At 43.2% G+C, this 15,348-nt stretch overlaps 1 protein-coding gene across 1 annotated transcript in view; it reads left to right on the forward strand.

The window, feature by feature from the left end:
• Positions 1 to 15,348, forward strand: part of LOC126470357 (cytochrome P450 4c3-like) — a 188,373-nt gene that overhangs the window by 78,801 nt on the left and 94,224 nt on the right. The window contains exon 4 of the mRNA XM_050098153.1: positions 1,906 to 2,091. Coding sequence (XP_049954110.1) covers positions 1,906 to 2,091 — 186 coding nt within the window. The remainder of the gene's footprint in view (positions 1 to 1,905; positions 2,092 to 15,348) is intronic.

A 15,348-nucleotide genomic window follows, 5' to 3' on the forward strand; every position in this document is an offset into this window, starting at 1 on the left:
AGGCAATGTTTGTATTAAATTTTTGTTCAAGTTGTCTCTAGTCTCAGCTAGCCACATCCTTTATTGTTATGTTTTTCATTTTTTCTCTGATGAAACAGTCCTCTCTTTCAATTAGAAATTGTCAAAGCTTTTTTTCTGTTATTCCTCTTTAGATTTTGTAGCACACCTTGATCCATTTGTTACAAGATAGAAGTGACATTTCATGGTGTGTAGGGAACAGTTTTCATGTCTCCATTGACTAGCTTCATTTCTGAAGCCTGAGATGGAACATTGTCAGTCACAAGTAGAGCTTGAGGTGGCAAACAATTTTCTGTTTGAATCTTCTGACAGAGGAAACAAATTGTTCCTCAAAGCACTCATTAAACAGAGCACTGGTCATTGAATCTTTACTTTGATTTTCATAATAAACAGGGAGAGTGTTCATATTCATGTCGTTTATGGCATGTGGTATTGCAGACTTTCTAATTATTATGAGCAGTAATTTGTTTCTTGGCGCTGGCTGGTGTGCCCGTGCGGTTTAGACGCTTCAGTCTGGAACCGCGTGACCGCTATGGTCGCAGGTTCGAATCCTGCCTCGGGCATGGATGTGTGTGACGTCCTTAGGTTAGTTAGGCTTAATTAGTTCTAAGTTCTAGGCAACTGATGACCTCAGAAGTTAAGTCGCATAGTGCTCAGAACCATTTTTTTTTGTTTTTTGGCACAGCATTGCTACAGGCTAAAAGAGTAAAGTGTTGCTTATTCATTTTAAAATCTGGTGCAGATGAATTTTCTTTCAAAGCAAGAATTTTTGTTGGGAATACTTTGCAGTTCAGTCCAGTTTTGTCAGCGCTATACCCTAGCTGTGGTGAGTAGTTTTCTGACAACACTAAGTCTGGAAATTCATCTAAGAATGCATCTGTGATGGCAACACTGGCTGATAATTTTTGTTCACTTATTAACTGTCGTATCCCATGTCTCTTTTCCCAATGATATAACCAATACACGCAGCAGTAAATGTTAGATCACCATTCATAAATTTGTTCTGCTGCAATGCCTTTCTTGACTAAACCACAAGAAAGTTGCTTCATCAGTTCTGTCATACAGTGACATGGTGGAGTTGTGGCATTGTTTCAAAGTTTTTTCACTAGCTGTGTTGCAGAAGCTTTCAATTTTCCTCCAATTATTTTTCAGTAACTGATAGTGGCTTTCCCAGCACCAAATTCAATAGCCAATTTTGTAGCACTTCCCCTATTGCCAAGCCACTTAAGCACCTTCAGTTTTTCCTTTAATGTACAAGAAATATGTTTTCATTTGCTTCACATTGTACTATACAGTATAGCATCTGCTTTATATGTACAGCATTGACCTAATTTATGAATAAAAAGCATGAACACAGTACTGTATAAGTCAACCTAATTTATTCATTGTACTGTATGTATGGTATTTGTTAACAGCAGCCAAACAAACTGTGCTTTAACTCCTCTGAACACTCCTGCAGCAATCAGATACATAGTTGTATTGTTGTAAAGTGTTATGCATTGTATTTGCAACATTGTCACTTCCTCACATTGCAACATTGCCAGTTTCTCACAGTGGCAAACTATGTTGCCTTGTTGCTGGTAATCCAATACAGCAGCTGTATTTGTATATGTACAGTACATTTTCTTTGGATAAGCTGAACATTTTTGTTTCCAAACAGACCACACTCTCACTTAGTTTGGAATACTGGGGTTCTATTTGCATGCAGTGATAGTATCAAACACTGTTGAAATATTTATTTCAAGATTATGAGTAGAAGACAAAAAAATATGCAATAAAAATTAAACTTATCTATTCCATAAGTATCAGTATTCATTAGAGTATGAGTAAACAAAAGACAACTTAGAATGAATGTTTAATACTGATTATGAAAAATTTTTATTACAGGTACCAAATGGCATGAAAGACGGAAGTTACTGACACCAGCATTTCATTTCAAAATTTTGGAAGATTATGTACATGTATTCAATAAAAACAGTAGAATACTGGTGAATAAATTATCTGAAAATACTCCAGGTTCAACAGTGAATATTTTCAAATACATGACAACCTGCACACTGGATATTATATGTGGTGAGCTTACAACTTATATTCAGATTACTGACAAGTCACATATTTTGAAAAACTAAGCTTGATATACATGTTGTCAACCAATGAGGAGACCCAGATTTTTATATAGTTCTTAAAAGCCAGTTTCATCAAAATTACTCTTGGTGAACCTGGTTTTTAAGAATAATACAAGTTAAAGTTGACTTACATTTTCAATTTTTTTCAGTATTTTGAAAACCTATTTACTCATGGGTAATGATAACTTCTTGATCACTTGTTGCTCAGTTTCATTGTATTTTTAAATTATTAAAACTCTACTGAAGTATATCGTTTTGTGCAAAATAAAATCTTTCAAAGTTTTTGACCTGTAATTAAGAAATAGGAACTAAATAGAGTTAAATGAAAAGTAACAGATAGTACATAATATTTTGAACTGGACTGGTATAACTGACTCAAATTGTCTGCTGTACAAAGAAATGTAATGGGCAACTTTCACAATAGATTATTATGTGAGAAACATGAAGGACAGTGAATGTAAGCTGTGGGATTATAGCCACTCATTATCACTGACTTAACATTATCTGCTTGCCATTATTCAATGTTTTACCAAGTCATATTTTTCTTATATGTTCATTCTGTTAATTCCATGTGCTCTTTGCATGTGGTTATAACATTTCTATGTTTTGTCATTGTCTGCTTGTGATGCTTTGCCAGTATTGTGCCCAAATTAAATAGTTACTTTGGATCACAAAATTAATGTGCTATATTTTACTTCAGTTTTCAAATTTTACTTGAAACTCTATATTTGAGAGGTAAAGGAGCATAAATTCAATTTCAGCATTTTATGTTTAAGAACATACTTGGAACACTGACATACTGCATCATTTGTCAAGAAGGATGGTGATCAGTTGCAGCCCATTGCCAATTTAAGTTATCTTAAAAGAATATGCAGCTTCTTAACAAATCCTGAATCAGCCAGGGGTTGGTGCAGAATCAGTAGTGTATCCAGGATCTGAGATGGAAGGGAGGATCTTTGTGATGCAAGTGATGAAATAGTTCTGAAAGCGCACCATCAAGTTGCTTGGGGTGCATACAAAGTTGCTCTGGGTGTATGCACCACTAGCCAGTATCCATTACATGTTCTGGCTGTCTTCAAACAGATAATAAAATGATATGTATGTTTGTGTTGTGGAGCAAGATGTGAGTTTGGGTTTTGAGGATTTTTTCTGGTGGAGGGGAGGGGGCTGGACTATTGCCCTCTGTTGCCACTTGCTGGGTACATCGTTGAGCAGAACTACTACTCTTCTTCCACAAATGAAGTAGTGTGTGGGTATTATAAACATGGTCTTAAGGTTAAACTGCTGAAATTAGATTTATGCCCCTTTCCCTCTCAGGCACAAAATTTATGACAATATTTCAATAGTGTACAGTAATGTTTGAGAAATATTCTCATCAGTAAGTCAGGAACTTCAATGTTAATTTTGTGCCTCAGTACATACCATCACAGCTTACAGCTACATCAGGAGTTTATGGCTAAAATTAGAGTTACCATTTGTTATAACCTTTAATCACTAATAAATTGCATGGATATACAACGCAGAAACAATAGCTGGTTACATGCTACCAATTCCGTATCGGTCATTAGACTGCCGTGCCGTGACATGCAGCCGGCGCCATAGCTAGGTGGCGCTCCCACGCTCAGCCGAGTTGCAGAGCGCCTCTATCGCCTATTGCGCATACTGACGTGGCGGCACTCTTAAATGTCGTGGCACTGTCACAACACTTTTCCCCCCTTGAAAAAAAAACACACACTTCCTGGGAGACACGGACAGCGCGGAGACATCCATGGCCTCTTGGGAGGCCCCGGGAAGATCCCGCGGAGAAACACGAGAGTACGGTTGAAAATGTCCAGGACGGAAGCCCGTGCGTGGAACGTGCCTCCTGGACGAGATGATGGGTGAAAACTCTGGAGCAGCATCCATAGGTGTCATGGACCTGGGGGGTGTGCTCCAGCAAGATGGGTCGCGGAGAAGGTGGCGCCGCGACCGGGGCCGGGTCCGGCGTACTCGGAAGCGGTAGCGATGTCGGCTGCAGCAACACGCACAGGAGATCAGCAGCAGTGACAGGACTGGTTTCTCGGGCTGGTGGACGCAAAGGAAGGGGCAGTGGCACTGGCGTGGCCACCACTCATGGGCGCATCTGGTCGTAATGGCGAACAACCATGCCGTCGTCTGTATGTATTTCACAAAGCCGGCGGCCGCGAAGAGCCTTGACCACCCCTGGAATCCATTTAGGGCGAGATCCATACCCTCGTGCCCACACGTTGGCACCCATTGAGTATTTTCCCGCACGAGGGGACACAGTACAAGGCCTGACAGGGTGAAGCAGGTGGAGTAGAGTGCGCGGTTGGCGGCCATGCAAGAGTTCAACAGGGCTGCGATCACCCAGAGGCGTGAAGCGATAATGCAACAGAGCGTCATCTGTGGAAAAATCACTAAGGAATTTTTTCATCTGGCTTTTGAAAGTGCAGACAAGGCACTCGACCTCCACATTGGATTGTGGATGGAAGGGCGTTGCTGTAACTTGATGAATCCCGTGTCCAGTACAAAAATCATGGAAGGCCTGTGAAGAGAACTGAGGGCCATTGTCCGTGACGATCCTGGATGGAAGACCTTCTAGCGCAAAGATTTTGGACAGAGCCAGCGTTGTCACCGCAGTGGTGGGCGACGGACATCGAACAACAAACGGAAACTTCAAGAAGGCGTCAATCAACAGCAGCCAATAAGTGCCAAGAAAGAGGCTGGCAAAGTCAGCATGCACCCGTTCCCATGGCTGCGCCGGGTCAGGCCACGGAGAGGGCATTGTACGGGGTGCAGCCAGTTGTTGAGCACACTGACCACACGCAGCGACCATGTGGGCGATGTCCAAATCAATACCAGGCCAATAAACATGCCTGCGGGCCAGGGACTTAGTCCGAGAAACCCCCCAATGGCCTTCATGCAACAGTTTGAGAACATCCTTGCGAAGAGAGGCTGGCACCACGACCCGTGGAGGTGTGCCATCCGTAGCCAGAAGAACAACACCATCACGAACAGACAGACAAAGGCGCAAGGCATGGTAGTTGCAAAGGGGATCCGATGCCAGGCCCTTGGTCCTGTCCGGCCAACCCCGTTGAATAAAACCGATCACCTGACGCAGGACCAGGTCCCGCGCAGTAGCCGACGTGACCGGCGAACCTGTAAGCGGAAAACCCTCGACCGCACGACATTCTACCGCATCAATGTGGAAACAGTAGTTCATCTCGATCGAAAACTGGGTCAGGGCCCATCGGTAAATGCGACAACGCGTCAGCGTTGGCATGCTGGGCCATGGGGCGATAGTGAATCTCATAGTGAAAACGAGACAAGTATAAGGCCCAACGTTGCAGGCGGTGAGCTGCCTTATCCGGAAGCAACGCCGATGGGCTGAACAAAGAGACCAGCAGCTTGTGGTTGGTGATGAGGTGAAACTTAGAGCCATACAAAAAAACGCTGAACTTTTCTAGAACATAAATGATAGCGAGCGCCTCCTTTTCGATTTGAGAATAACGCCGTTGCGCATCATTGAGGGTCTTGGAAGCATAGGCGATGGGTTGTTCCAACCCATCCTCGTACCGATGGGCGAGAACAGCCCCTAGGCCATACTGGAATGCGTCAGTCGCCAGAACCAAGTGCTGACCCAGACGGAATGTAGCAAGACAAGGTGCCGACTGCAAATGAGCCTTCAGGCGGACAAAATCCTGCTCACACTCGTCGGACCAACAGAAAGGAACGTTTTTGCGTAACAGCTGATGCAGAGGATGAGCTACCGCCACCGCAGATGGAATGAATTTGTGATAATAAGCAATCTTGCCTAGAAACGCCTGAAGTTCTTTTACCGTAGACGGCCGGGGTAGAGTGGTAATGGCCGCAACATGCTGACGTAGAGGACGTATACCCTCACGGGACAAGTGGAAACCAAGATACACGATGGAGGGTTGGAAGAACTGTGACTTGTCCAGATTGCACTTCAACCCAGCCGAATGCAGAACCCGAAACAGTGAAAGTAAATTGCGAAGGTGCTCCTCAGTGGAGGCCCCCATGACAACAATGTCATCCAAATAGTTTATGCAGCCAGGAACGGAAGCCGTGAGCTGTTCCAAAAACCGCTGAAAAATGGCCGGCGCGCTTGCGACGCCAAACGGTTACCGCTGGTACTGATACAACCCACAAGGAGTGTTGATGACGAGAAATTCCTTGGAAGACACATCCAACGGCAACTGATGGTACGCCTCTGATAAGTCAAGTTTGGAAAAGAACTGGCCCCCAGTGAGCTTGGTAAATAACTCCTCAGGACAGGGAAGAGGATAAGTGTCAATGAGGCTCTGAGTGTTGACAGTGGCTTTAAAATCACCACACAATCACAGACTCCCATTTGGTTTAGAAACCACCACGATTGGCGATGCCCATTCGCTGGAGGTAACAGGAAGGAGAATCCCTGAAGCTGTTAACCTGTCTATCTCAGCCTTGACAGGTGCACGCAACGCCACCGGAATAGGGCGTGCCCAGAAAAACTTAGGGCGAGCTGTAGGTTTAAGAGTAATATGGGCTTCAAAATCCTTGGCACGACCCAGACCAGCAGAGAACACGGACGAGAATTCGGAACACAATCCATCCAGCTGTTGATACGGAATATCCTCAGATATGAGGTGCACGTCATCATCAATGGAGAATCCGAACAACTGGAAAGCATCATAATCGAACAGGTTTTCAGTGCCCGCATGATCCACCACATAAAACGTGAGGGGCCTAACAACAGACTTTTAGGCAGTGGAAGCATCAAACTGGCCAACAATAGGAATTTTCTGTTTATTATAAGTTTTCAGATTTCACGTAACGGGAGACAAGGGAGGGGAGCCCAACTCCAAATATGTGCGAGAATTAATGAGAGTTACTGCAGAGCCAGTGTCCACTTGCATGCGAATGTCTTTATCCAGAACACGTACAGTAACAAACAACTTATTTCTTTGAGAAAGCACACAGTTAACATCCATGTCCGATGCCTCATCCTCGTTGACAGGAACTTTAGGGGACTGACACACAGAAGCAACGTGGCCCTTCTTCCTACATGAATTACACGTGGCCCAACGTTTTGGGCACGCGGCCCTGTCATGCTGTATGAAACAACGTGGACAAGAAGGAAGTGCGGAACGAACCTGCTTCTGTGGTTGCTGTTTTCGCTGCGAGCGTGGCACCCAACGCGACGTTGTTGATGCGAGTGAACCGCCGCCACATCGTCGGTCCCCTGGGAAACAGGCAAATTGTCCGTGTCGAAAGTGGTCTGTATAGTGCCTACATGACACCACGCGTCTATTTGCGCACCAGCAGCGTGAGACACTTCAAAAGATTGAGCGATGCTTAGAACTTCCGACAACGACAGCTTTGGCAGTTGTAAGGCATGTTGCCGAACTTCTTTATCAGGAGCAAGCCGTAGAATAGTATCCCTAACCATTGAATCAGCATAAGACTCATGATGAGTGTCCATGACAAACTGACATTTCCTACTCAGACCGTGTAGTTCCGCCGCCCAAGCCCGGTAAGATTGATGAGGCTGCTTACGACACCGGTAGAACGCCACGCGCGCAGCAACGATGTGGGTGTTTTTTCGGTAATAGTTAGACAATAAGTCACACATTTCTTGGAAGGACAGAGAGGCAGGTTCCCGCAGCGGGGCTAACTGAAATAGCAGCTGATAGATCCGTGGGGGAATCCAAGACAGAAATAACGACTTACACATAGGAGCGTCGACAACGCCGAAAGCCAAGAAGTGTTGCCGCAAACGCTTCTCATAATCCTCCCAGTCTTCAGCGGCCTCGTCGTAAGGAGGGAACGGAGGCGGAGAAGAGGAAGACAGACGATGCGTAAGCGACGTCGACAACGCCTGAATAGCAGCTGTCAACTGTGTTTGTTGTTCAATGAGCGCTTGCATAAGATGTTCCATGTCTGCCCCGACACGAACACACAAATCCACAACGCAGGAACAAAAATATCCCATCCTCGTCGCCAAAAAGTGTTATAACCTTTAATCAAAAATAAATTGCGTGGATATACAACGTAGAAACAATAGCTGGTTACATGCTACCAATTCCATATCGGTCATTCAACTGCCGTGCCGTGACAAGCGGCTGGCGCCGTTCGTAGCTAGGTGGCGCTCCCACGCTCAGCCGAGTTGTGGAGCGCCTCTATCGCCATTTGCGCGTACTGACGTGGCGGCACTCTTAAATGTTGTGGCACTGTCACAACACTATTTGTTTTATTCTAGTGCAGTCAGTGAGTTGTCTCATTTATTTACACACACAGAATTTGTGTTCAGAAATATGTGTGGATTATGATACTACTTCCCTGACATGCTAAAATCTTGCACAAAACTTTAATATGTATTTGTTGTTAAGCAAGCTGTATATCTTCATGAACCTCTATTCATATTTTGTGCAAAAGAGAAATTGAAGAAAATATTACATTTCATAAAATATTTTTTTATGTCCACAAGTATTACCAGTGCTCGTGTTGACTGATTCTCATTGTGAACATTCAAAAATAACATCTTTAATGTTCACTCAATATTATTTGTGAATAACTTCACAGATGAGACCATGCAATTAAACATTTTACTTAAATGTAGGAACAGCTGGGTTAATAGGCCACTCAGGACATACTGATATAGATTGATCATAGTTTTCCTAAGCCATTATATTCTTACAAGTAATACATTGCTCTGCAGAGCTTTTGTGTAATGGAAACAGATTTTGCCATACAATAGTTCATGAAATTTAGCTACATTATGTTGCAATTTACATAATTCATCACGGCCATGGACATGAGATGGATAAATATTTCTCAGTTTTCTTGCTGCATCAGATTTTTTTGCATACACATGCTTTCAATGACTTCCTCTGTCATCATTGTCAGGAGTTAAATGACATACTAATATGACATCAGGTACTTTTATAAATAGTCAGCCAAATACTGTCATGAGTATGTCACAAAGTCATGGAACTTCCATATGCTATGTGATGGACATTAATAGTGGCATTGATTCTGTGAGATGGTGGATAACTTAGCTTATTTCCTTATTTCTCTGCAGCCTTTCATCATGTTCTTCTAAAAGAGGCATCAACATAACTTCTGGTAACATATGGAACTTTCATGACTTAGTCTGACTTCAGTGACATAATTGTGCCAACTACATAAGGAAGTACCACTCTGAAATCACCTATTTGTCTTTAATTTACCACTTACATGTGCATCACAGTAGTTCCATCATACTAATGTATAAGCAATGGTTGAATATAAAATATTCCTAAATGCAGGTTATTTTACCATTCCTGTTTTAATCTAGCAGCTTGCTTACTTGGCACACATCTCTGCCAATTTAATGTTACTCTCTTTTTTAATTTCATTGTGTAATATATTTTGTCAATGGTTATATTTAAATATTGTCTTAGTATATAAAATATTTAGAGGTGCATTGAGCGTTCTGAACTTTGAAATGACTTTCATATGCATGGACAGTTTTGAATTTGCATGAGAACCCTGTGTACCTTTAATGCAAAGGAGCAACCACAGCTAAACAAAGACCAGGCAGATGTCATGTACTGACAGACACGGTGGTTGTAAAAAATTGCATGAACCAACAGAAGGAATCACTCATGACTTCCAAGGTGTTACCAGCAGTCCAGCTAGTACAGTGAATGGGTGTACAGAGTTAAAGAAAATGCAGTACAATGGTTGAGCAGCTCCTCATAAGCCACACGTTTCTCTAGTCAGTGCTTAGAAACACTTGACGTGGTATAAAGAGTGATGCCATTGGATAGTTGATAGCTTGAAACAAGTGATTTGGAGTGATGAATCATGCTAAATCCTGTGTCAATCCAAAGGAAGAGTTTGGGTTTGACAAATTCCCAATGAACAGTACCTGCTGTCATGAGTATTGCCAACACTGAAGTACTGAGGAGGTTGTGTTATAGTATGTGGATTTCTTTAATGGTTAGGGTGTGGTCCCCTTATTATACATATAAAATACTACATAAAAAAGAATATGAAGACATTTTACAGCTGCATGGTGTGAGGCATCTTGTCAAGGTCCCCACAGCTCCCCCCCCCCCCCCCTCCCTCCCTCCGTCAGAGATTCAAGTCCCCCCTCGGGCATGCATGTGTGTGTCGTCCTTAGTGTAAGTTAGTTTAAGTTAGATTAAGTAGTGTGTAAACTTAGTAGGGACCGATGGCCTGAGCAGTTTGGTCCCCCAACTTCCAACATTTTACAGCATAGTGTACTGCCTACAGCTGGGAGGTGATGACTGTATCAGCATACGCTATGTCCTAAAACAGCATCTGTGAGGCAATGATCCATGAAAAATATATTCTTGAAATGTACTAGGACTGAACATAATTGAACATATCTGGGATGAGTTAGGACATCAATTTCACTCCAAACCCCAGGTTCCAGCATCACTACCTTCTCCAGTTTTGGCTCTTGAGGAAGAATGCGCTATCATTCCTCCACAGACTCCATTCAAAGTGTCCCCAGCAGAGTTCAATATGTCCTTAAGCTGAAGTCTGGATATACCTCACATTGATGTCCACTAATAGGCACCGAGCAAGGTGGCGCAGTGGCTAGCACACTAGACTCGCATTCGGGATGACGACGGTTCAATCCCGCGTCCGGCCATCCTGATTTAGGTTTTCCGTGATTTCCCAAAATCACTCCAGGCAAATGCCGGGATGGTTCCTTTGAAAGGGCACGGCCGACTTCCTTCTCCGTCCTTCCCTAACCCGATGAGACCGATGACCTCGCTGTTTGGTCTCTTCCCCCAAACCAACCAACCAACCAACCACTAATAGGCATCCAGGTACTTTTGATCAGATAGTTTATATGATCATTCTGCTTTGTGTAAAAACACAGTCACTCCTAAGTATTTGTTACTTGATTGACTTTGGTTGTAAATTATTAATCCTGTGGTTAAAGACTGCTGCATTTTTGCATTTCATGAAATGAGTGAGTTTGTTTTCTTACAGTAAGATGTAGTTGCCATATTTCCACTAGGCTGATGTTTTTCAAATATGAGAGAAAATAATATGACCTTGTAGGTAACTAAATACATGGTTCACTGAAAGTTTTGTGACATTTTGGGTGAATGTTGATTCCTCCATTTCCAAGAAGGTGACTGGTATTAACACCAGTTGTTAGTAAGTAATGAAAGTTTGACCTTGTTTGGCCTAATTGACAGGCTGCTAACAAACTCTGTCTGAACATGCCTCAGAAGTCCCAATGATACTGACTGACTGTCAAGTCATCCTCTGTTGAAAGGCATCGCTGGATGGAGATATGGAGGGGCATGTGGTTAGCACACCACTCTGCTGACCATTGTCAGTTTTTATAACTGGAGCTACTACTTTTCAATTTAGTAGCTCCTCAATTGGCCTCACAAGAGCTGAGTGCACCTCACTTGTCAACAGAACTTCAAAGACCTCAATGGTCACCCATCCAAGTGCTAGCCAAGCCCAACAGTGCTTAACTTCGGTGATATGACGGGAACTGGTTTTACCACTGTGTCAAGGCGATTGGAAATTAATAGTCTGTGAGTCCTTCATTTCTTTAGCTAAGCATGTTAGTTAGACAGAGGCATCAATGAAGCTGACATAGGAGTAATACTGTTATTAAGTTTTATGAACCTGATGTAGGAAATATGCAACAGGCTATTGGTGATTCTCCATCTTCCAAAGACATGCTCTATCATGTGTTAATTCATTCAATCAAGTGTGATACTCTCTCGAGTCAGTTTGGATGAATTGGTAAGAGCTGAAGTGTGTTGCTGCACTTAGCATCAAACTGAATACATGTTTGAAAGCAGATCAGTAGCTGTTTATGACATCCTGAATGACAATATTTGCATTAAAAAGAACTTTAATTGCTGCTTATCACATTTTCCAATGCCACAGAAAAAAATTCACAAGTGCAGATAATTCTTTAACTAAGCAATAACTCTGATCTAGCTTTGCATGATTTCTTCCTGTTTCCCAAAGCAAAAGAAATTATTTATGGCAGCCAACTTGTGCCTTCTGAAGCAGCAATACCTAGACGGAACGTACCGAAGGAACCTCCAAAAGAAATTTAGTGGGAAGATTTTCCCAATTAGTTTGGATGGATGCAGCAGTGCACAGGACAGCACATACAGTGCTTCAAAAATTTTGTAAAAGTATAACTAAGTGTAAACATGTGCACTTCAATAACAGTTTCAGAATTTTCAGAGTAATTTCATACTTCACATGCATAAAGTCTGAGACTGTATCTCAGAATAACCATAAAGTCTTTAAATAAATCATGAACAATAGTGGTCTTATAATGCTTCCAGTAGGCAAACAAAAAATCATTTCTGTGTGTGCTGATGAGTATCTAACATACATTCTTCCTGTTAAGAAGTTCTAAATTTCCAGAAGGCATTTGATACTGCACCACACATCAATTACTAAGTAATATACAATCATATAAAGTAAATATGTGACTTTCTCATTGAATATTTGACTAACAGAACCCAGTACATTATACTGGATGGCAAATATTCTACAGAAATGAAAATAATACCTCTTGTGGCTGAAGGAGGTGTAATAGGACCTCTAATGTTCTAAATATACATAAAAAAATCAGATAGGATCAGCAGTGCTGTAAAAGTCTTTATTGCTATGATACAGTTGTCTGCAAGAAATTATCACTGTTGGACAAATGCAAGGGAATACAGAAATCTTTGATCAAAATTTCAATTTGTTGTAATGAATGACAGTTTTCTTTAACTGTGAATAAAAGTAAGATACTGCCTATAATAAAGTGAAAGAACCCAATGGTTTCAGTTACAAGATTAGTGGTGGAAAATTAAAGTAAGTCACATGGTATAAATATTTAGGGATAATAGTAAGAAGTGATATGAAATGGATCTATCATTTATAATCAATATTAGAAAAGGCAAATGGAAAACTTCAGTTTCTTGTAAGGGTTCTGGAATAATACAATAATCCTGTAAAGGAAATCACATACAAGATACTAGTGTATCCAATTCTAGAACACCATTCCAATGTTGGGAATCCTTATCAAGCAGGCATGACAGTAAACATCTAACGGGTTCAGAGATACAGTGTCAGGAATATAATAGGGCAGTATAGCCCATACAGAAGTGTAACACTAGTGCTCAGGGAACCACCATAATTGCATGTCTTGCATAGGGATCATGAGTATAGTATAAGAGAGTTTAGGGGACATTCACATAAATATGGACAGTTCTGTTTCCCTTGCTCACTACAGGAATGCACAGGATAAAAAATTAATATTGGTATAATGTACCCTCCAGTACCCTGTACAGTAACATACCAGATATCTACACTCCTGGAAATTGAAATAAGAACACCGTGAATTCATTGTACCAGGAAGGGGAAACTTTATTGACACATTCCTGGGGTCAGATACATCACATGGTCACACTGACAGAACCACAGGCACATAGACACAGGCATCAGAGCATGCACAATGTCGGCACTAGTACAGTGTATATCCACCTTTCGCAGCAATGCAGCCTGCTATTCTCCCATGGAGACGATCGTAGAGATGCTGGATGTAGTCCTGTGGAATGGCTTGCCATGCCATTTCCACCTGGTGCCTCAGTTGGACCAGCGTTCGTGCTGGACGTGCAGACCGCGTGAGACGACACTTCATCCAGTCCCAAACATGCTCAATGGGGGACAGATCCGGAGATCTTGCTGGCCAGGGTAGTTGACTTACACCTTCTAGAGCACGTTGGGTGGCACGGGATACATGCGGACGTGCATTGTCCTGTTGCAACAGCAAGTTCCCTTGCCGGTCTAGGAATGGTAGAACGATGGGTTCGATGACGGTTTGGATGTACCGTGCACTATTCAGTGTCCCCTCGACGATCACCAGTGGTGTACGGCCAGTGTAGGAGATCGCTCCCCACACCATGATGCCGGGTGTTGGCCCTGTGTGCCTCGGTCGTATGCAGTCCTGATTGTGGCGCTCACCTGCACGGCGCCAAACACGCATACGACCATCATTGGCACCAAGGCAGAAGCGACTCTCATCGCTGAAGACGACACGTCTCCATTCGTCCCTCCATTCACGCCTGTCGCGACACCACTGGAGGCGGGCTGCACGATGTTGGGGCGTGAGCGGAAGACGGCCTAACGGTGTGCAGGACCGTAGCCCAGCTTCATGGAGACCGTTGCGAATGGTCCTCGCCGATACCCCAGGAGCAACAGTGTCCCTAATTTGCTGGGAAGTGGCGGTGCGGTCCCCTACGGCACTGCGTAGGATCCTACGGTCTTGGCGTGCATCCGTGCGTCGCTGCGGTCCGGTCCCAGGTCGACGGGCACGTGCACCTTCTGCCGACCACTGGCGACAACATCGATGTACTGTGGAGACCTCATGCCCCACGTGTTGAGCAATTCGGCGGTACGTCCACCCGGCCTCCCGCATGCCCACTATACGCCCTCACTCAAAGTCCGTCAACTGCACATACGGTTCACGTCCACGCTGTCGCGGCATGCTACCAGTGTTAAAGACTGCGATGGAGCTCCATATGCCACGGCAAACTGGCTGACACTGACGGCGGCGGTGCACAAATGCTGCGCAGCTAGCGCCATTCGACGGCCAACACCGCGGTTCCTGGTGTGTCCGCTGTGCCGTGCGTGTGATCATTGCTTGTACAGCCCTCTGACAGTGTCTGGAGCAAGTATGGTGGGTCTGACACACCGGTGTCAATGTGTTCTTTTTTCCATTTCCAGGAGTGTATATATAGATATAGATATTGAGTCACAAATATTGCTAGATATGTATACCTTCTGTTTTTGTGACACAATGACTGCTCCATAAAATTTCCAGCATACAGCCTTTAATGGAGCAGGCTAGATATGTTTTATAAACATTTGTCTTTAATATGTTTTGGTCCCATAGTGAAACTGAAGCTTTTTAAATATCCAGAAACGTCCACATTTACATATACACTCAGAAAGCCAATATGCACTACATGATAGAGACGACTTTGTACCAGTATCATCCAGTTCCTGTCCTGTCCATTCATGAATGGAATGTGAGATATTTTAATGACTTTTTTCACCCCATAATTTTTCTTATTTTACCCTCATGATCCCTATGTGAGACATACCATGGAGCCAATGTGAGTGTGGTACTGTCTACCATGAA

This window comes from Schistocerca serialis, chromosome 3, assembly GCF_023864345.2.
Source record: "Schistocerca serialis cubense isolate TAMUIC-IGC-003099 chromosome 3, iqSchSeri2.2, whole genome shotgun sequence".
Classification (NCBI taxonomy): Eukaryota; Metazoa; Arthropoda; class Insecta; order Orthoptera; family Acrididae; genus Schistocerca; species Schistocerca serialis.